We start from the raw sequence: 21324 nt of genomic DNA, 5'->3' as shown, positions 1-21324 counted from the left end.
TCAAAGACAACCAAAATCCGATGTTGGGCATATATCCTCTCTTCCAAGAATGAATCAGTCATGACATACATTTCATGCCCTTCATGTATTTTTTGATCTTCCAACTCAAGATGTTGATCAACTCGACTTTCCAGTCTCTCCGTATGGTCACTTCTACATCAAGTCTGCAGCTCTTCATCCAAATGGTGATCCTCAAACTATCATCCTAACTGAACGTGAGAGATTGAGCACTTTTTATTCTACCAATGCACGAACCCAAAAGGAAGTGAGGTCACAGAAAAGAATCACCAACATAGTTTGTTATGGTAGAAAAGTCGAGAGCATGTTTGATCTGGATTGTCTCCTATACTTATACAATATTTCTCGGAACAAAGAACCTATCATCACAATCACTGATGCAGACTTTCCTTCGATAAATCCAAATGTCATTCTTGTCATTGTTGCTCACCTCCGAGATTGTCAATCAAATGATTCAAGCATGGGAGCCTACAAGTCAGCTACCTGCTTCTTGAAGGACTACATCGTTAAATTCCGCCGATCAGATGTAGAGTTTTCTCATCTCTTTGGAAAAGAAAAATTCTTTGCCAAAATCACTACCTAACTCCCTGAATCTCAGATTTTAGCTGATGAACACTGGGGAGAGCAGCTTGATGTAGAAAATGTGAGTTTTTATAATCTTATTGAACCTTTAGATTGAAAACCACACGGTTTGCTTAAATATGAAAAAGCTAAGTCTTACATAAGTGATTATCATATTTTTGTCATATCTTAAATGAAAATTTTAAACAAACAATATCATGAAAAGTAGAACTAGCTAGATATCAAAATCTCTAAAAATAATTTGTAATCTAGCGAAATTATACCGTTTATTAAGATTAGTAGGGCCTTCTACATATAAGGAACACACAATGGAGTTGCAGAAGTAGTTTACAATAATTGTTTGTTAATTAATACATGCCATCTTGAAGTTGGTTAAATACAGAGAACGTACTTAACTTTTCAATGATTGCTTTAACTCCGTACATGAGGTACTCCTGGATTCATGTTACCATTAATAAAATTCATGTTACCTTTAAAATCCAGTTTCTTGATTTTGTGTTCTAGAAAAAGGCACAAGGCTGATATGCCAGCCATTGATGGTTTTAAATATCATCAATATATTACATGTGTATTTTAGTTTGGATTATTATTACTTTTATATCATGCGTATTATACCTCAAATAGAATATATACCTATGGATACACCCAACACCACTTGATGTAATATAAAACTATATACATAAGAAAATTTTGCAACATAAAGGTTTGAATTTTAGGCAGGTGAAAGGTATCGTTCATGATTGGGGAGGCAACGCAAAAACATCACAGCTCATGATATATCCTGCTAAATAGTTTAATAAATGCAAATCTCTAACTTATGTCTCCACCATCCTCGTCGATCTTCCGTCCCTATAAATATTCTTCTTCTTTCTTTAGCAAGCTTAACATCATCTGATCCTTGAATTTTGCTTTAATTAGTTCGATCAAATAAATTATCAACATGGGAGCCCCATCATCTATAAATCATTTCAGATCCATTAGTTTGCCTTCTAGGTTAACCCACCCATCTTGCACTAACACCGAGAAGAAAATAAATGAGCTGAGAGCATCGGGAAAATTGGTGGGTTCGTTTGAAAGCATTCAAAGTGGTTTAGTTGGTTTGGCAGAGTTGCATGTTTTCGTGAATGAGTTTGTCCAGGCTCCAAAGACCCAACAAGCGCTTTCTCACCACCAAAATGGAACCCTACTCGAAGCTGCCTTAGAGTGGTCCATTGGGTTTCTAGACACGTGTAGCACCCTTATCGACATGATAATGTTAATGAAGGAAAACGTGAACGCCCTTCAAATGGCCTTACGGAGGAAAGGTAGCAATTCAGCAGTTGCTAGTAAAATTGCCGCGTATCTGTGCTTCCGGAAAATGGCAAAGAAAGTTGTAACCAAGAGCCTCAGGAAACTAAAACATCTAGAAAAGAAAATATGTTCATTTGTTTTTGTAGATATTGATCACCACGTGTCATTGGTTTCCAAAGTTCTTATAGAAACTAATGCTCTTACTATCTCCCTGTTCAAATCCATTTTGATCTTTGTGTCAGCCAAGCCTAAGACGGATAAGGGGGTTCAACTTATATCAAAGTTGTTGTCCAAGCGTACATCCACACACAAACATGATCAAGTGGTCCTCAATGAGGTTGAAACTATTGAGTTAACTCTCATGTTACTCCACAAGAATGTGCGAAATGGCGAGACCAAGGATATTGATGTGGAAATGACACTAAGGAGATTGCAAATTCTTGATGTGGGTCTTGAAGGATTGAAGGATGGTTTAGATCACCTTTTCAGGAGATTAATCCATAGTAGAGTTTCCCTTCTCAATATCTTAGTTTGTTAGACATCAAAGTTTTCATACACCAGTAAGGCGTGTTTTAGAGGCATTTTCTGGTGTTTGTAACATGTGCATGGACTTTGTGAACTATACATACTACCAAAAATACAATCTCATTTTTGTTTGTTACTAGTATCTCTTTATTATTCCTAAATTAGCTGAAGTAATAGATAAATTTAAAAGAAAATTTTCATGTTTTATATGATAGTAAACATAAATATCCATTGTGGCTAAAGAGAGAGGAGTTGAGGAGGCACAAAAATGACAAATAGGATGAGAGGGGAAAAGATCTATCAATATGTTTATCGTAATATTTTATCTTTATATATCGGATTTATAACCATATATGGTTTCTGCTAAATGTTTGAATATAGTTGGTTCATGGAACTCAATGCGACAGGCATTAGCCAGAGTGTTGGCTTGCTGATAATTATGTGTTGGGTTTCATTTGTTAATAAAAACATTATGAACAGCAGATGGACTCAACAAATAAACCCTAACCGTTACGCACCATTAAATCTACCAACAGATTAATAAAGCACAAAAAACCAACCCAAATTAGATCATAAAACACTTACATTGAGTGCTAATGCAACTACTGTAGTGTTGAATCTCCACGAACTGTTGGTGGTTAAGTTACCACGCACAACAAGAATAACAACTATTAGCGGCGACAACCATCAGTCACAGCTAGTGATGTTGCTGCTAATACTCTTCAACCCTGATCACTACTACAAAAAAGTACATGGGATCCTCTTGAAAGGATCCGGTTTTGAGAAAAACGGGTTTTATTAATAGGGAAAGAGGGACTTCTCGTTTATGACCCGGTTTAAAATAAGCAACCGGGTTTTATTCTGTTTGGATCTTTTCATAAATTCATAGGGCCCAGCTAACTACTAGACTTTTTTTTTTGCCGTACAATGAGCAACAACCTTGTTTTGTGAGATAAAGTTTTATCAATAATGACAGCCTGGTGGTTCAACTCCCAAGTATTCGCAATTGATTATGTATAAATTCATATATGACGTGGTTTCAATAAACTACAATTTTTATATTCTTTTCTTTCCCATTACCAATTTGCATTCTATGCTGTTCATCATCATATTTTTACTTCAATTTCAAAGGTAGTGTGATTACTATTTTAATTATGTTACATAATTAATTCAAAAGTTTGTATTTGTAGGTTATATTTTGTTAAAAGAGTTCTAGTTTTTTTATGTTACAGGATTACCACTTTGCATTATTTTCACATTAGCGATTTCATCATCACTTTCAATTTCACTTTCTTAAGGTATTGTGATTACTCTTTTATTCATGTTATATATTTATTTTAGAAGTTTGCATTTTACTTCTAAGATCGAGTACATTTGTTAAAATATTTTCATTCTTTTACATAATAGGAATGCCGACATAAATCAATTGAACCACGAAGCACACTTTTCTAGCTTGATCTAATCTGCCCAAGGTAACATTTTTTCACTTTTAAGCAATCGTTCGTATTATTCTAAATGTTATTTAATATTTTAGATACATAATACATCGCATAAAAATGCTATTTGGCATCATTACCAAACCACCAATACATCACATAACTGCTTTACAAAAATATTACTGATAATATGAGTTAAAAGTCTACAAAAACTGGTCTTTCTATTGTCACTTTTTAAACTAAACAATTCAAACAAATAATATAACTTTGAAAATTTAAAAAAAAAGCATAAAAGTTATTACTCAAACAAATAACAAAGCTAGACACCGGGAATAATTTGGAGAAAACACATCATGCAATTAATAGCAAATGAATTAACCAAAATTATTTACCTCTTCATGAGAGTTAGTAGTGATAGCAAAAAAAAGTGAGTGTACCATTCAACTTCAGCCTATAATTAAGTACATATATCAATAATTGCAAATAAAATATGAACCATGAGATTAACGAAAAAAACTCTAATCAATTAAAACAGTAAAAAGTTGTTTTTTATTTGGTTAGCATTGCTATTATTTCACAAAAAAAATTTAAGTTATTTGTTGTAACATGACCAAATGAAAGTATGGTGCTATAAATTTATTAAAAAACAAGTAAAATGAAACTACTTTGCTATTTTTTCAAATAACCTTTCAATATATTTACCTTATAGAGTTGTAGGCGGGAAGGAAAAATCAATGTGAAAGAGGGAAACTAATTAAAATAAATAAGAATAAATGATATCTAACCATTATAAAATGAATAAAATAAATTTTAATGTTTTTAATTATTAAATTATCTATATGATATCATGATATGTGATATGTGTCACGTATTTTGTTTTATTGTTTACATTGTTACTTTTTTGTTGATTGTTTTCTTAAATGTTATTTATAAACAATTGTGTTAGAAATTTAGGATATATTAGCACTTGAAATTATGAGTGTTTAGGTGGTATTTAATTTAAAAATTGATTGAAATAATAAAAGAAAAGAATATGTTAATTGTTTAATCTAAATCATGAAAGTAACTCTATTTTTTTGATCACTTTTTAGGAAATCCATCATATATTTGCAACATCCATTTAGTAATTTAGTTAGTATCATGTACATTGCATATGCTTTTAGATAGTTGAATTTTCAAGATTCTCATTTTAAGACTGTTTGTTAAATAATTTGTCTCATATAGTGATTATATAAATACTTTCTCTAGTATATTGATTCTATTAAAATATATATTTTGAAATTATAGATGGATCGCAGTTATTGGATGTACAAAATGAAACGTTCAGACGTTAGATACTTGGCATGTTTGGCCGATTTTCTAAAAGTTGCAGAGGAAAATCGGGTGAAAAGGGGAGAAGGTTACATATGGTGTCCTTGTATTGATTGTCAAAATTGTCATATGCACACTGATTCTACAAAAATAGAAGAACATCTGATAACTCGTGGGTTTATGAGTAACTATACGTGTTGGTCACGACATGGTGAGATATTGCTCGATCAGAATACAAGTTTCTCAGAACTTAACAACGAAACTGATTGGAATGACGATCATGAGAATGTGTCTGATATGTTGAATGATTGTGAGGATAATGTTCCTGAAAAAGAATATTATGACGAATTTCAACAATTGTTTGACGAGTCAGAAAAACCATTGTATACTGGGTGTACAAAATTTACCAAACTTTCAGTTGTGCTCAAATTGTTTAACATAAAAGCAACCAATGGTTGGAGTGATACAAGCTTCACAAGTCTACTTAAGATTGTGCATGAAATGCTTCCCGAAGATAACGAGCTCCCTGTTTCATTATACCAAGCAAAAAAATTAATTTGTCCAATGGGATTGGAAATCGAAAGAATACATGCATGTCCAAATGATTGCATGTTATATAGAAACCAACATGCGGACCTAGATAAGTGTATTATATGTGGTACTTCGCAGTATAAGAGGAAAGCCCAGATGGAAGAAGAAAATATTATAGCGACCAAAAAAGGCCCAGCTGCTAAATTATTATGGTATTTTCTAATCGTACCAAGATTGAAACGGTTATTTGCGAATGCCAAAGATGCAAAGTTGTTGAGATGGCATGCTGAGCGTAAAATAGATGATAAGATTAGACATGTGACTGATTCTCCTCAATGGAGGAATATCAACAATGATTTTGAAGAATTTGGTCAAGAGATTAGAAATATTCGATTCGAACTTAGTTCTGACGGTTTTAATCCATTTGGAAGTCTGAGTAGTCGTCATAGTACATGGCCAGTACTTCTCTGTATCTACAATCTCCCACCTTGGTTATGCATGAAACGAAAATATATTATGATGTCATTGCTAATTCAAAGTCCAAAACAACCTGGAAACGACATCGATGTGTATTTGGCTCCATTAATAGACGATATGAAAATATTATGGAATTCCGGTGTTGAAGTGTATGATGCATATATAGGGCATAATTTCCAACTAAGAGCCATGATTTTTTGCACCATAAGTGATTTCCCGGGATACGGGAATTTATCAGGATACAGTACAAAAGGGAAAAAGGCATGCCCTATTTGTGAAGACGAAACACATTCATTGTGGTTAAAAAACTGCAAGAAAACTGTATACATGGGTCATCGAAGATTTCTTCCACATAAACACCGTTATCGTAGAGAAAAAAAGGTCTTCAATGGTAGAATCGAGAAAAAAAAGGCAAGAAAACCATTAAATGGAGAAATTTTATTTTCCCGACTTGAAAATCTAAACATTGTGTTCGGTAAAGTAAAAGGTAAAAGTAGATCTGTTACCAATAGTATTTGGAAGAAAAGGTCTATATTTTGGGATTTACCATACTGGAAGCACTTGCAAGTCCGACATTGTCTTGATATCATGCATATAGAGAAAAATGTTTGTGAAAGTTTATTAGGGTTATTGTTGAACCTTAAAGGGAAGTCAAAAGAATGTTCGAAGAGACATGGTAGCAATGGGAATTAGACCCGAGCTTGCTCCAGTTGAGAATGCTAGGAAACGTATATATTTGCCTCCAGCATGTTATACCATGTCCAAGGATGAAAAAACAAAATTTTGCCAATGCTTGCATACTATGAAGGTTCCATCTGGCTATTCTGCTAACATTAAGAAGTTGGTGTCGATGAATGACTTAAAATTGGTAGGTATGAAATCCCATGATTGTCATGTTTTGTTGACACATATGATTCCCATTGCAATTCGTGGAATACTTCCAGACCGTATTCGACACACGATCACAAAGCTTTGCTTGTTTTTTAACATGATTCATTCAAAAGTTATTAGCCACGAAGAGTTGGATTCATGGCAAAGTGATATTATCATGACTTTATGCCAACTCGAGATGTACTTTCCACCTTCTTTTTTTGATTTAATGGTTCACCTGATATCTCATGGATTCATGGCAAAGCGATCCAGTTTTCCTACGATACATGTATCCATTCGAGAGATATATGAATGTGTTAAAAGGGTATGTAAGGAACCAAAATCGACCAGAGGGTAGTATTATTGAAGGATATGCTTCAGAAGAGGCGATTGAATTTTGTACAGACTATCTTCAAGGTGTCAACAATATTGGCATTCTGAGATCTCGACATGCGGGTAGACTTGTAGGGACCAGGACAATTGGATTGAAAAGGCTCGTTCTAGATCGTGAGGAATTTCATCTTGCACATTTTACAGTGTTACAACACATGACAATCATTGCTCCATACATAAATGAGCACAAAAGAATGCTACAGAAGAAGCATAGAAATAAGGGCGAAAGATGGTTGACTATCGAGCATAACAAAACCTTTGCAAAATGGCTGAAAAATAAAGTGAAAGCAAGTTATGACGGAGAAAGGATGGATGAAGTAGTAGTGAGTTTGGGAAATGGTCCGCAAAATCTTGTGGCAACATACCGAGGCTACGATATCAATGGGTATACATTTTACACCAATCGGCAAGATGGTAAAAGTACATTTCAAAATAATGGAGTGACACTAATAGCCTCTACAATGGAATTCAGTGGGGCTAATCACGAGGAAAGGTGCAAGATCGCTAAAGACTCTTACTATGGTGTCATTCAAGAAATTTGGGAATTGAAATATGATTCCATCATTGTACCCATGTTCAAGTTCTGGTGGGTTGACAACTAACGAGGTGTTAAACTTGACAACGATGGTTTCACTATTGTCGATCTTTCAACAAATGGTTATGCATCAGAGCCATTTATTTTAGCCAAGCAAGCCACCCAAGTATTCTTTGTTGAGGATCCGAAAGATTCAGGATGTCACATTGTCTTGCACAGTAAACGACGTATACTCGGTGTTGATGATGTCACAGATGAAGAAGAATACGATCATTTTGATGAGCTACCTCCATTTTCCATTGGTATCCCATCTTCGGATGATAATGTTGATGATACCACTTACTTAAGATCTGACCATGATGAAGGATTATGGGAATGATGGCATAATACACTTTTAAAAGGTAACAACCTAGTTATTTGATTTGAAGCAAACAAAATTCATTGTAAAGTTGCTATTATGATCAACATATTAATACAATTTGTTTTAGTACAGGTCGAACAACAACGATATAAGAAGATGTGCTTACTCATTGGATTTGTTTGGAGAAGATTTAATGTAGTTAGGCTTTCAGTTTAATTATTTAGGTCCAAAAAACCTTTTAAATTTAGTTTGTATTGAAATGTTTTTATTGAAAATGATTGTTCTTAAGTTCAAATTAAACTAACTTTGCAACATCCCAAAATACCACATACCATAAAAACCGTAAGCACAAAGCATAGTGGGTTCCCCAAAATACCACATACCATACAAACCATTGGGCATAACCCGCATATTAGGCCCAACCCACCATAATGGGCCTAGCCTTGCCAAACCATTAGGCCTAGCCTATCATACAAATGTAAAAGTCACAAAGATAGTGAGCACGTACATGACATACAATGGGCCTAGCACAACACACAAATGGGCCTAGCCCATCATACAACGAGCCTAGCCCGTCATATACATGGGCCCCGCCCAATATGCGTACGCCCTATGTACTCTTTCAGGGTCCAAAAATCCAAAATAAGCTCTTAATGGTTAAAACAATGACTTCCAAACTTGGATATGACCCTAACGAGATGATTAACACGTAAAGTTGGCAACTTTACTCCTTTGCAAGGCTTAATGAGACCAAAACCTTAATACAATCCGTAATAATCACCCAAACTCATGCATGCACCACAATAACTCATAAAGATGACATTTTTATGAACAAGAGACCTCCCGAATGTCAACATCCAACATACAAAGCTCTTGGAGTAGTCCATACTCATAATGATGACTTTAAGGACCCAAAATGAACCCAATATACTCCTTAAACTATATCTAACACCTAGATTCATCAAGATAAAAACTTTATACCTCCAAAAGATAGATCAAGGTGCACAAAGGTTGGATCCAAAAACTCCAGGCAATTTCACACTTTTCTAAGAAGCTTCTTCTTCTTCAAAGCTCACCAAAATGCATGAAATACCATAAAAAAAAAACTCAAAAACCACTCAAATAGGGGCCAGGGTTTCATTTATAGGGTTTAGAGGGATGACGGCTGAATATTAATTACGGAGAGTTAAGAAAACAAGTGTATACCAATCGAAATTAAACTTATACATTAGGCATGGGGAATTAAAAAACAAGATTATATTAATGGTAAATGGACCTTATACGTTATCATTTTCCATCACAGGTTATTAATTAATCAAAATTTTGTTTCCATAATGAAAATTAACCATAACTACTTCTTATAAAACAAATCGTTTTCTACTTTCTACCATCAATCAACCACGTTGTGTAATGGAGAAAATTTACCGCCATTAATTTTCGATATCCCGCCATTTGACCCACTATGCGGTTTTTAAGCTCCTCTATGATACTAAAACTCAGAAACCACCAGGTTAAGTCCCCAATACAGCAATACACACAAATAACATCAATGCTTAGCTTCATCACCGCCATAGCCAATAAACTATTGAGGTATACAATGGATGATCAACCACAACAGCCACCGCAACCACAAGAGAGAAAAAAGAGAATAGCCACACAACTAATTGACAGTCAAGAGCCACAAGAAGTTGATTTCAATCATTTTGGTCTGCATTATGGGGATAAACAAATTAAGTTTGCCAATGAGTGTGGAGTCCTCACACGATCGATGATTTCTATCAATTATCGAACTTGGAAGAAAGTGTTGCAGGGTGAACTTGAAATGTTGTGGTTAAGTATTAAAGTATGATATCTAAGACCTATTGTATGTGTTTTCATTTAGTCAGAATATGTTATTAACGGTTAAAATCTTTACTTTGACATAAACAGAGACGATGGAATATTCAAAATAACAAACGCAAAGGTGATGTGCTTAAAATTTGCAACACTGCATGGAAATCCTACAAGAAAAGGCTCATACGTGATTTCATGGCCAATGGAAGAGATCCAATTCCAATCTACCCATATCTAGATCCTGATACATGGAAAACCTTCAAAAAAGAGAGATCTTCAAAGGAATTTTGGGTTTGTTGGACTTTAGTTCATCTGATTCTTTCGATGAAATTAATTATTGTAATGCAAATGTTTAAATTGTGTTACCTATCTTTGCAGGCAATAAGTGAGAAAGCGAGAGCCAATGCAAAGCTTCAAAAAAATCCTGCACGATTAGGTCTACATGGATATCGGGGTAAACAAGCTCAGTGGGAAAAATAGATTGCATCTGGAGGGTTGTCAGAAGAGTTGGCATTAGAATTGTGCAAGATAAAAAGCCAGCATTCAAGAGATTTTGTCATGGGTAAGCTATCTAAAACTGATTCAGTATCGTATTATGCACCACCTGGCATACAACCAACAATGACTAAGCTTGTAAGATATTTCTTCTTTTTTAAATTTTGTTATAATTGTATTGAAATAATTGAATTCTAGTATATTTACAAAGCATGGTGAGATAAAGTTAAGCTAACCATGAAATATAGAATTCTAGATTAATGCTAATTATCAATGTCTGAACTAACAGCTTAAGGACATCAATGTTGTTTTATCTGGTAATGCCTTGCTAGCTTTGTTCCAATAAAATGTTGATGTTGTAACTAATCCCTACAACATCAATAGCATTTCTTTTGAGAATATCAATCAGGTAGCAATTTCCCAGATCCATATATGCATCTACTTAGCCTTCATGATAATGAATTAATTACACAGTCTTAAACCTTTATATATATAAATGAAATCAGTCCTTTAATACATGAAACAAAGGAGCTAGCCTACTTAAGGTTGCTCTTATTGAATGTTTTTAACAACATGTAAGGTTTTGTAGATTACACACTGGTATAGTATTTATTCACATGATCCTGTTGTTTTTGTTAACAGGCAGAGGTCGAAAGTCAAATATCCCAGGGAGATTGGGTGCCTAAACCCGGAGAGGATTCGTTGACAGCGGTGTTAGGAAGGGAGCACCCTGGCCGGACTAGGGCAGTTGGTCACACTGTCGGCCTGAGAAAAGCCATGCAAGGGAATGATAAGAAGAAGAGGAAAATGCATGTGAAAGAATCTATGAATGAGATGCGCGCCACGATAGATGACCTTACAAAACAGGTGGCAGAAGTAAAGGCAATGATGCAGGAGTCTAACAAGCAAGTTGTGGACAATGTGAGCCCAAGGGTTACAAAACAGGTGGTAGAGGTAAAGGCATTGATGCATGAGTCTAATAAGCAAGTTGTGGACAATGTGAGCCCAGGGGTTCTGAATAGTAGCTGTGACTCAATGCCAGCCTTGGTTGAGATAACGGTAATTGTGTGTACCTATTTGCCTGAGTTTTAATCTTGATACTGTATTTTAACTTTCAATTAGGTATTTAACATTCGTGTTATTTATATACAAAACCTGCTTGCTTGCAGAACCCTACTCAATGTAAATTGGTGTTGCCATATGGGGCATTGGACCAGAATTGCGCTAGTGGGCTGGTCTTTCCCTACGGGAATGGGTTAATACACTCACTCCCTATGCCTGAAAACCACCTTAAAGTTTTGATAGACAAAATCAACAAAGACTTTCAGGGTCTTCCAATTCCTGTAGTGACTGATGAAGCCAGTAATCTTCAAAGTGTAGTTGGCCAAATAATTCAATGGCCACGAAATGCTATTATTCTAACTGAGGTACATTCTTTTTATCCTTGATTTTTGGAGTTACTATATATATATATATATGTATATATATATATATATATATATATATATATATATGCATCAAGTTATTACCAATGTGTTTAATCAAATGGTTTGTGGATATAGATACAAGGAAGAAAGCTAAAGAATTCAACTCCAAGTTCGCTACAAACCACTGTAGGGGGGTGTACAAAAAAGAACACACTCACTCCAATGAACAAATCGAAGCCAATTGAATTACTACGTGAGTGATTAAAGAACAACCCATTAATTCATGTTGTAGCTGCTTATGGCATTTTAGAAGCCGAGAAATTTGAGTTTTGGATTGCACGAGAAGAAATTCTTCGTTTGTTGAACAAAAGAACACTTGATGTTACCATTCTAACAGTTTGGCAGATGTAAGTACACTTAGATTTCTTAATATTTTTTCTCCGGTGCTTAGATATTAGATGATCGTAACATGTTTTTGTCTTATTTTTAGGAATCTACATTCGATCTCACGTTTGAAGAACAAATGCTCTTTCCTAAACCCGCATAGGATTCTTGGGGCAGATTGCCAAGAAAACCCGGAAGCTGTCATAAATTACATTGTTGATGCGATGCGAATTAATCAAGGAAAACAATTTCTTATCGCTCCATATCTTCAAAGGTTATTTATGTTACTATAATCATTGTTAAATGTTCTCCATATTTATAGTTTATATTGATTCCTTAAAATTACAAGTGAGCATTAGGTCCTCTTTGTCATTTCCCCTCATAATCGCACCGGGTACATATTGGATTCAATCAGGAGTCCTATACAAAAGCCTATGGATACCTATTACCTACTCAAGAAACATGTTGACTCGTAAGAAATATCTTAAAATTTGCTTTCTTTTATATATTTTTTTATTACAACACTAATTTTTCTTTTTTAGGGCTTTTGCAAGATACGGGAAAGACACATCAAATCCAATTAGCTGGACGCTCGCTGAGGTAATTCATGTCACTATATCCAAAAAAAAATAGATTTTGTATTTCACTTGTTTGATTAGTGTACATTTGTGATTACAATTTAGTGCAACCAACAACCAGGTGATTAGGAGTGTGGATATTATGTAATGAAATGGATGACAGATTTTGTGATGGTTGAACAACACGGATTCTTGAGTAGAGTAAGTACTTAAATATATATTTTTTGTCATTTGTCTATCACAATATACTCTATCTTTCTTATATAACAATTGTAATTTATGGTTTTATAGACTGCTACCCCTTGGAATGACACAACTCCATTTTCTGAAACCACCTTGCTTTCAACTGTTGTTAAGTGGGCAACACAATTCCTGAACAACTATATGAAAGATGTGGTTGGGCAGAAAGGCATATCTGGTTAATTTTTAATATTTACAACATCAAACTTTTAGTTTAACTTTAACCATTGTGTGCCAAACTAAGAACCCCTACCCTGCATATGATGTTCTAACCTGGTTCTTCTTTCATGTTTAGTTATGGCAAATCAAGAGGCACAATGATGAAGGATGGACTCACAATGATTAGAACCATCATTACTAGTTTTAGTTTTTGTATTTAGTCAGTTGCAACAATTATTTAACTTAGTTAACAATATTTTCATTATTGTTTGAACTTTATTGTTGGTATTAGCAGTTGATCATTTTAAATTGAAATATTCTGTTTAATGTTGAATCTACCTAATTAAGTAGTTGAAGGTTTCTTTGCTTACTCTTTCATGTTTTTATGTTGGCAATTTTTTTATCTTCTGTTAACAACATTTGGATGCTCATGGGATTGTGGAATTGGTGGTATGTGTAATGTCTTAACTGGCCTCATCAGATGTGATTTCATACAGGAAAAGTGGCTATATTATTGAATTCATTAGACCCGGTTGCATAGGTAAAACCGAGCTCTATTTTCCTAATAAGACCCGGTTGCAAAACCGGGTTCTTTTTATACTTTCACATAAGACTCGCCTTCATATAACCCTGTTGCAAAACCGGGTTCTATTAGCCATATTAACCGGGTTTTATAGCCTTTTTTGTAGTAGTGGATCCGTGTGAAAACCAAAGATTGTTACACCCCATCTATCGATTTTGCTGCAAATCCAATGGTTTGGACCCTCGTTGCGTACAATAGCAATAGCAGCGACGGTGTCGCTGCTAATAATATATGGTGCCAAAACTTCCCTCACGACATGCGTCGCCGCAATTACTTCACCGTTGTTGCTAATACGCTTGCGTAGCCGCTAAAGTCTGCGCAAATAATACCCCTTCCGGTTCGCTCTTTCCTCTTTTGTTATGTGTTCCTAACATTCACTCCACATATCGATGATTTTATTGTTTCCACCATCAGCTCTTTGAACGAGCCGGAATTTCACCGCCAGAAAACCTCCAATCGTGACCTCCCATTTACCGGCGAGCACCTAATCAATCCCCCCCCCCCCACCTCACAAACATCGGCACCCTCTCCAAGCTTCTGCAGGTGAGGTTTTCTTCTTCTTTCTTCTCTTTTTTGCTGCTTTTCTTTTCCTTTTCTCTTCTCCCCACTGGAAATTTCAATTTCCAGCTTTTCTTTACTAAAATTTCTAGCTATACTGTCGGGATTTGAAGCTCCGTATCGAAAAATATTGAAAATTTTGAACAATAACAATCTTCTCCACCATATTACACCTCCACATGTTATTCATCATCTTTTTATTTTTTTATTTTGTATGTGGAATGTATATTCTGTATATGTATGTGTATAATGTATGTATATATGTGTATGTGTATGATATAAGTATATATATATATACATATATATATGTACTTGTGTATTTGTATGTGTATCATGCATCTCTCTCTCTCTCTCTCTCTCTCTCTCTCTATATATATATATATATATATATATATATATATATATATATATATATATATATATATGTGTGTGTGTGTGTGTGTGTGTGTGTGTGTGTGTGTTTGTGTGTGTGTAAAGTATAATGCTATAATGATGATGACCTTTATTTCTTAAGTACAAGGGCTTAACCTGTGTGTACTTGTATGCAATTTGGAAACTACAATGTCATAACGGAAAAAATTGAAAAAATAAGTAGGTTGTTATTTGTAAGCAATTTTGAAAGTGCAATGACATAATGGAAAGTATATATGTATGTATATGCAATATGTGTATTTGTATGTATACGTATGTATGTATTGATTGGAACATCACTTAACTTTTAAGGGCTTATTTGGAATGTACAATGTTATAATGGAATAAAAGAGAAAAAAAAAGTAGGATGTTATCATGAAAAAACAAAAAACAAATCACTTAACTTTTAAAATGAATTTTTCTGAGTTCTAGACAAACATCTCGTTCTTACCAAGATTCTCCTAAAGTTCATCTCCAATGCAGCCAATAGTGATTCTTCCGAACATGTGAAAAAGAAAATTATTGAGCATGTCAGTTGGTACATCGACGTCCGAAGTTGGCTCGAAAGTGCCTATCAAAATTTGTCTAACGAAGATAAATGTTGAGTCAAAAGATTTCTAAGGTTGCTTAGGTGGATATTGTTGATACATGAAAATTGTTTCCTTAGCAATCCGAAGTGAAGCTAATTCTGAAATGAGAAGTGTTCCATGGTGTTGCTAATTCCAAAATAGATCTATGCAAGACACATCATTTTGTTGCTTTTCATATGAGTCTGTAATGTTCATTAAATGTTCCTAGTACTAGTTTGTCTCTTAGTAGTTGTTTTATTGTACAGTACATGTGACAAATCAACAAATGCGACTTTGTTAGTCTGTTGATCTCATTTGTCTTTTAGTTCATGCACTTTAGTAGATTTGTCTTATTTGTCATTCCATTCTATTTAAGGAATTGTAACTCTAAGTGTTTCATACACGAGTGCAACATTCTCTTTCACATCAATACCAAGAATTATTCTGTCCAATCACTCTCTTCTACATTCTTATTGTTCTTAATTTTCTTTACATTATCCATACTTATTATTATTGATATCTTGAACACTTTGTTCAAAATCTCTACTCCGAGACAAGACTAGTTTACTAGACTTTACTGGATCTTCACTAGCAGTAAACATTTGATCTCTATGATGATTTGGTAATGAAACTCGATCTTTCACTAATCCCAATGAATATAGAGATTTCTATCAAATAAGGATTCGCCAGACCGAATAACTGGGAGGCAGTACTGTAACAACCCGAAATTTCCATATCATTTATTGTAACTCCTTCGTAGTACAATTCGCGCAACCAATCGTCGTTCCGATTTCGATTTCCGATCTTCCGTTTAATTAAGTCATTATCTAGTACACATTTAAAATGACTTAATGGGTGTCTTAATACATTTAAAAATCATTTTAACACTCAACTTTAGTGATCGGAATATTTCTAGATATTACCATATCAGATTACGGTAACTTAATCGGGTACGACCAAAAACCCCGTCTAACGCCGGTATCGGGTAGAATTCTATCGTGTCCAAGTCCCGAACACTATATAAACATGTTTAAGACTCCTTTTGAAGCCTTTGGCCAATTTCTCACTAAACTCTTTCAACCTCTCTCCTCAAGCTAGAATTAAGGTCCAAATCTCAAGTTTAAGGCCTCAAATCTTTAAGGTAACCTCCGTAACATGTTATTCAACACCTTTAGCCTTCAAATTGATGAACTAATTGAGTTTTAGGACCAAGAACATGAGTTTACGGCCAAGGAGCAAGCTTGGGCCGTAAACTCCATTAAATGGGGTTTTAAGCCCTTAAACTCCTTCCTAAACTCAATTGGACTTTAGATATGGCTATGGGACTTCAAGATATGGACCTTAAACAATTAAAACATGAATTTTGTGATGTTTAAAGGAGTTTACGGCCAAGGATCATTCTTGGGCCGTAAACTCATATAATTAGGGTTGTCATGCCCTTAAACCCTTCCAAATCACTTCTATGGTTTAGATATGAATTATAGGACCTTGGTTTTAGCATTTGGACACTTGAAACATAACTTTTGAGGGACTTATGTGAGTTTACAGCCAAGGTGAGTGCTTGGGCCGTAAACTCCCCAAAAAAAGGCATACATTCAATTCTAAGGTGTTAGAAAGCCATCCAACACCACCAAAAGCCTTGGAATAAATCAAAGGACCAACCAAAAATAGTTTAAGGGACTTAAACACATCATTTGTGGGAATTCTAAGAGTTTACGGCCAAGGCTTGTTCTTGGGCCGTAAACTCCAATATTTTTGATGTTAGAATGCAAACTAAACACCCCTAAAGCCTTTAGATGAATTTTAGAAGCCCTTCTATGCAAGTTTTAGACCTTGAAACACTTTGTATGACCCTATATAAGAGTTCACGGCCATGAGGAGGGTCTCATGGGCCGTAAACTCCATAACACCCCTCAAATGTCCCATAAAACTCATGTAAGGTCTTGGAATAATCCTAGTAATCACATGTGATTTGTTTTAACAACATTTAACACCATTTTCATGAAGATTAAGGAGTTTACGGCCAGGAGCCTATATTAGGCCGTAAACTCCCATAAAATAATCATTTTGATGATTTAAATGCATTCCAAGTGTTCCAATGTATTTTAGATAATCCATTCTAGCAATCCCTATGTCCATTTGAGCCCTTAATCCATCAAAACCACACCCACATGAGTTTACGGCCGTAAACTCATGTATGTGTGTGTTTTATGGTTGTAAACTCATTTAAATGTTTACTTATGGAGAGTAAACTCAAGTCCCAAGTCCCTAGTACCATTACAAGTCCGAAGATGTCACCCGGGTCACTCCAAACGCTCGTTTTGAGGTGTTTAACCTCATTGGAGTGTAATGTTCCATATGATTAGTGAATGTATCTCTAATTGTATATATATGGACATTATTTCATTTTACATAGGGTCATCGCGAGTAATCAAACCCCGAACCAATGTCTAGCATTCAAAACCGACACGTTTCTGAGTCCGGTGAGTTCATACCCCTACCCTTTTTCAATGGTTTTTCAATGTTTTCAGGGGGGGAATACAAGCAAAAGTACAAGTATATCTTGTACTCAATCACATGATTTTAATTATATGGTTTCATAATTGTACACTTTAAGAATTGAAAACCTTTTAAACAAACCGTTTTAGCTTGCAGAGTTGTTTGTTTTAACCCGATTTTCAATTCTTATTATACACTGTTATATTGTGTACTTGGTAATTGATTGTTCACATTTAAAATGATAGAATACATAAATCATTGTAATGTCCTTAATAATACACCTAGGGTCGAGTGTAAAAGGACAGCCATCATTAAATAACACCTAGGCTCGAGTGTAATGTCCTTATTAAAACACCTAGGCTCGAGTGTAAAGGATAGGTACGTAGAATATAATCAGTTGTAAATACTACTTTCCTAGTCGAAAAGTAAAGAGTAATCTTAATGATTGGAGACACGTCCTTGTAACACTTCCATGGCACGAGATAGTGGAGGACTAACCCTGTAACCAGAATCTCCGTTCGTAGGAGAGTGTGGCTTGAGTGTATAGATCTATACGGGACTGACAATCCCACACCTGGCTGCTAGCTACAGCCAAAACGAATGGTTCAAGGGTGACAAAAGTCATAAATAGGATACTGACCATGGTCCGAGTCATATCCAGTCTAAGTATGGTTAAGGACTCGCAATCTAGATTATTAACATTTCAGATTCATTTACTAGCTTTATGTACGTAGTAAAGCTAATGTACGTTTAGGGATTACAGATACACACACAGTCAGGAAAACATGGGGTTTTCCTGGGGAGAACATTGAACATAACCAGAACCAGTAAAGATACACACACACCGTCAGGGAAACATGGGGTTTTCCTGGGGAGAACACTGAACATAACCAGAACCGTAAAGACATATACACAGTCAGGGAAAACATGGGGTTTTCCTGGGAAGGACACCGAACATAGTCAGAAACTAGTAATAGTTCACATACACACAGTCAGGAAAACATGGGGTTCTTCCTGAGTAATAGTAGTACGAAATTAGAGAAGTGTAATAAGTTAAACGATTGAATTACATTTCACAAGAACAATCATGTTTTAATTAAACATCGTTTACTTTACTTTCGGATTGGGAAACTAACTTTACATAAGAAAATATGGAATTTTCTTGGATAATTACTTTTCAGGAAAACAAAGGAACTTGTACATTTTCAGAAAAACTAAACGCTTATGAACTCACCAGCTTTATGCTGATTTTCAAACCGCTTGTATTCTCAGGTCCGAGTTAGACAGGTACCCGAAGATCCTTTTGTGTGAAGACGGAGTTTTCCGAAGACTCATTTTTGTATTTCTCATATATACTATGTATCACTTGTATAACTTATGCTTTTGAAACAAATGTAAATCTTTCACATATGTAATGTAATGGTTGATTTACTTTACTTACTATGTACATTGGATTTGATACTCTACGTGGAGTCAACCCCGGAAATGTTTCCGCCTTCAGTTTTCGGCGTGTGACAAGTACCATTTCAACGTATAGCCTTTCTAAAATCCTACAACCAAGCAAACATGACCATTATAGACATGTATCCCATAAGTAGATCAATCAGTATTTTGACTATGAATCACTGATAAATCTTATTTATAGGTTCATATTAACGACTTATGACTATAAATATAATTTACACTAAAATCAAAAGAGTGTAACTTAATTTACAAAGGTTTTAGTGAAAACTAGGAAATTATGAAGACGAAATCCCAATACCGAAAGCTCTAATTCACTAGACTCCTAGATACGAAAAAGTCTCACTAAATTACCCAAGAAACCTAGTAATATTAGAATTAAGAAATATGGGTATTTTTAAGAGAGTTTTAAGAGATTTTTGTGTAAAGTGAATGAAAAACAGAAGTGGTATATAAAGGGTCGAGCACGTGTCGCGCATAGCCAAAAGGTGCACCACACTTTTGAGCATGGCTGGCTCCTTATAACTATTGCCATGTCTCATCGTTGTAGATGCCCACCTTACCTATTTCTAGAACGTTGCCACATGACCCATTCTTTTGGTGTCACGGGTCATGTATGTATCTTGCCACATCATCGCATTTCTTGGAGGAACGACCAACCGACTTGCCACATGGCGAACTTCAGTGCTTCCATGTCACCAGCACACGTATTTGTCGTACATCTTCGAATGAAAAAACTTTCACATACGAGCTCTATTTTTGATGTTTTTTATATCCCGGAAATCCTCTTGACGAGCTCTACAGCTTTCATTAAGGCCTCAACATGTAATTATTCCTCTAACAAAAATTCATTTTTTGACTGCTTTACATTGTTAAATGCCATGCGAAATTCATAACATCTTCATGTTAACTCTGTTTTCGACTATCTTTATATCGAAGGGTTCATCATTATGAGATCTTCAATTTTCATGTTGAACGTTTCGACTAACAATCAACCATTTTGAAGATCGATTTATGCATCCATACTATTGTCCTGAAACTTCGAAAAATCTTAAGTTCCTCATACAAAGTCAAATTTGGATGTTCTTTATATGCACGCTCTTGGTTTAAGACTACTACAAATTTTGTTTAGATCACGTAGTCTAATAAGTAATTTATCAAAATTTCACTTTTACGATACACTGAGATGCGTTGAATTAATTGAGAAACTTTGAAGAAGCTTGACTTCTTCATATACAGAAACTGTATCTACGTTTCCTACATACTTATGATGATTACTTAGTCCAAAAAGTAATATATTGCTATTTCTATTTATGTAAACGGCGATTTATATTGAATTCTAGTTAACAATAAAAATAGAGACTTACAACTATCCCCAATTACAAAGATGTCGTCCCTGAATTCCTTCTCCTAGCACACCTAGACGTTATCTTATCAGAGATATCGAGTTCAAATCATAATCTATTCGATGCTTTCGTACCGACCTTTCTCGTAGAACTTCATTTTTCACCTTAGATGTACTCATGGTCTCCTTGCGAAGTCTTCTAAAACCACGACCTTGTTGGTTTGGACTTCTAGAATCTTCTGAGATACGACAGACAATCGCCTTCAAACGTAACAGGTCAATACATTGGACTTGATATAAAGTGTTTTACTAAATAAATTTATCTATGATATCCTAACAGGATCCGTTCTTTGGAACATGTCTCTAAAAATGATCATGGCATGTCCTTAAAATACACACAAATCTAGATTGTAAGTGTTTTCTTTACCTAGTTCAGGTGTTCCAACTCCTAAA

The 21324-nt window shown here is 34.9% G+C and overlaps 2 protein-coding genes across 2 annotated transcripts; both read left to right on the top strand.

Moving 5' to 3' along the window:
- The first annotated feature begins 1540 nt into the window (after window positions 1-1540).
- On the top strand, window positions 1541-2428 carry LOC145035662 (uncharacterized). Its single transcript, XM_078984170.1, has one exon. It carries the CDS (start codon window positions 1541-1543, stop codon window positions 2426-2428), a length of 888 nt encoding a protein of 295 aa, XP_078840296.1.
- A 2710-nt stretch (window positions 2429-5138) lies between these two features.
- On the top strand, window positions 5139-6863 carry LOC145035661 (uncharacterized). The gene has a single exon (XM_078984169.1). The coding sequence runs from the start codon at window positions 5139-5141 to the stop codon at window positions 6861-6863; it is 1725 nt and encodes a 574-aa protein (XP_078840295.1).
- The last annotated feature ends 14461 nt before the right edge of the window (window positions 6864-21324 follow it).

Source organism: Lactuca saligna, chromosome 3 (genome assembly GCF_052625555.1).
Source record: "Lactuca saligna cultivar CGN05327 chromosome 3, ASM5262555v1, whole genome shotgun sequence".
NCBI classification, from domain to species: Eukaryota; Viridiplantae; Streptophyta; class Magnoliopsida; order Asterales; family Asteraceae; genus Lactuca; species Lactuca saligna.
The sequence above is the reverse complement of the archived record's forward strand: the minus strand, read 5'-3'. Positions and strand labels throughout refer to the sequence as shown.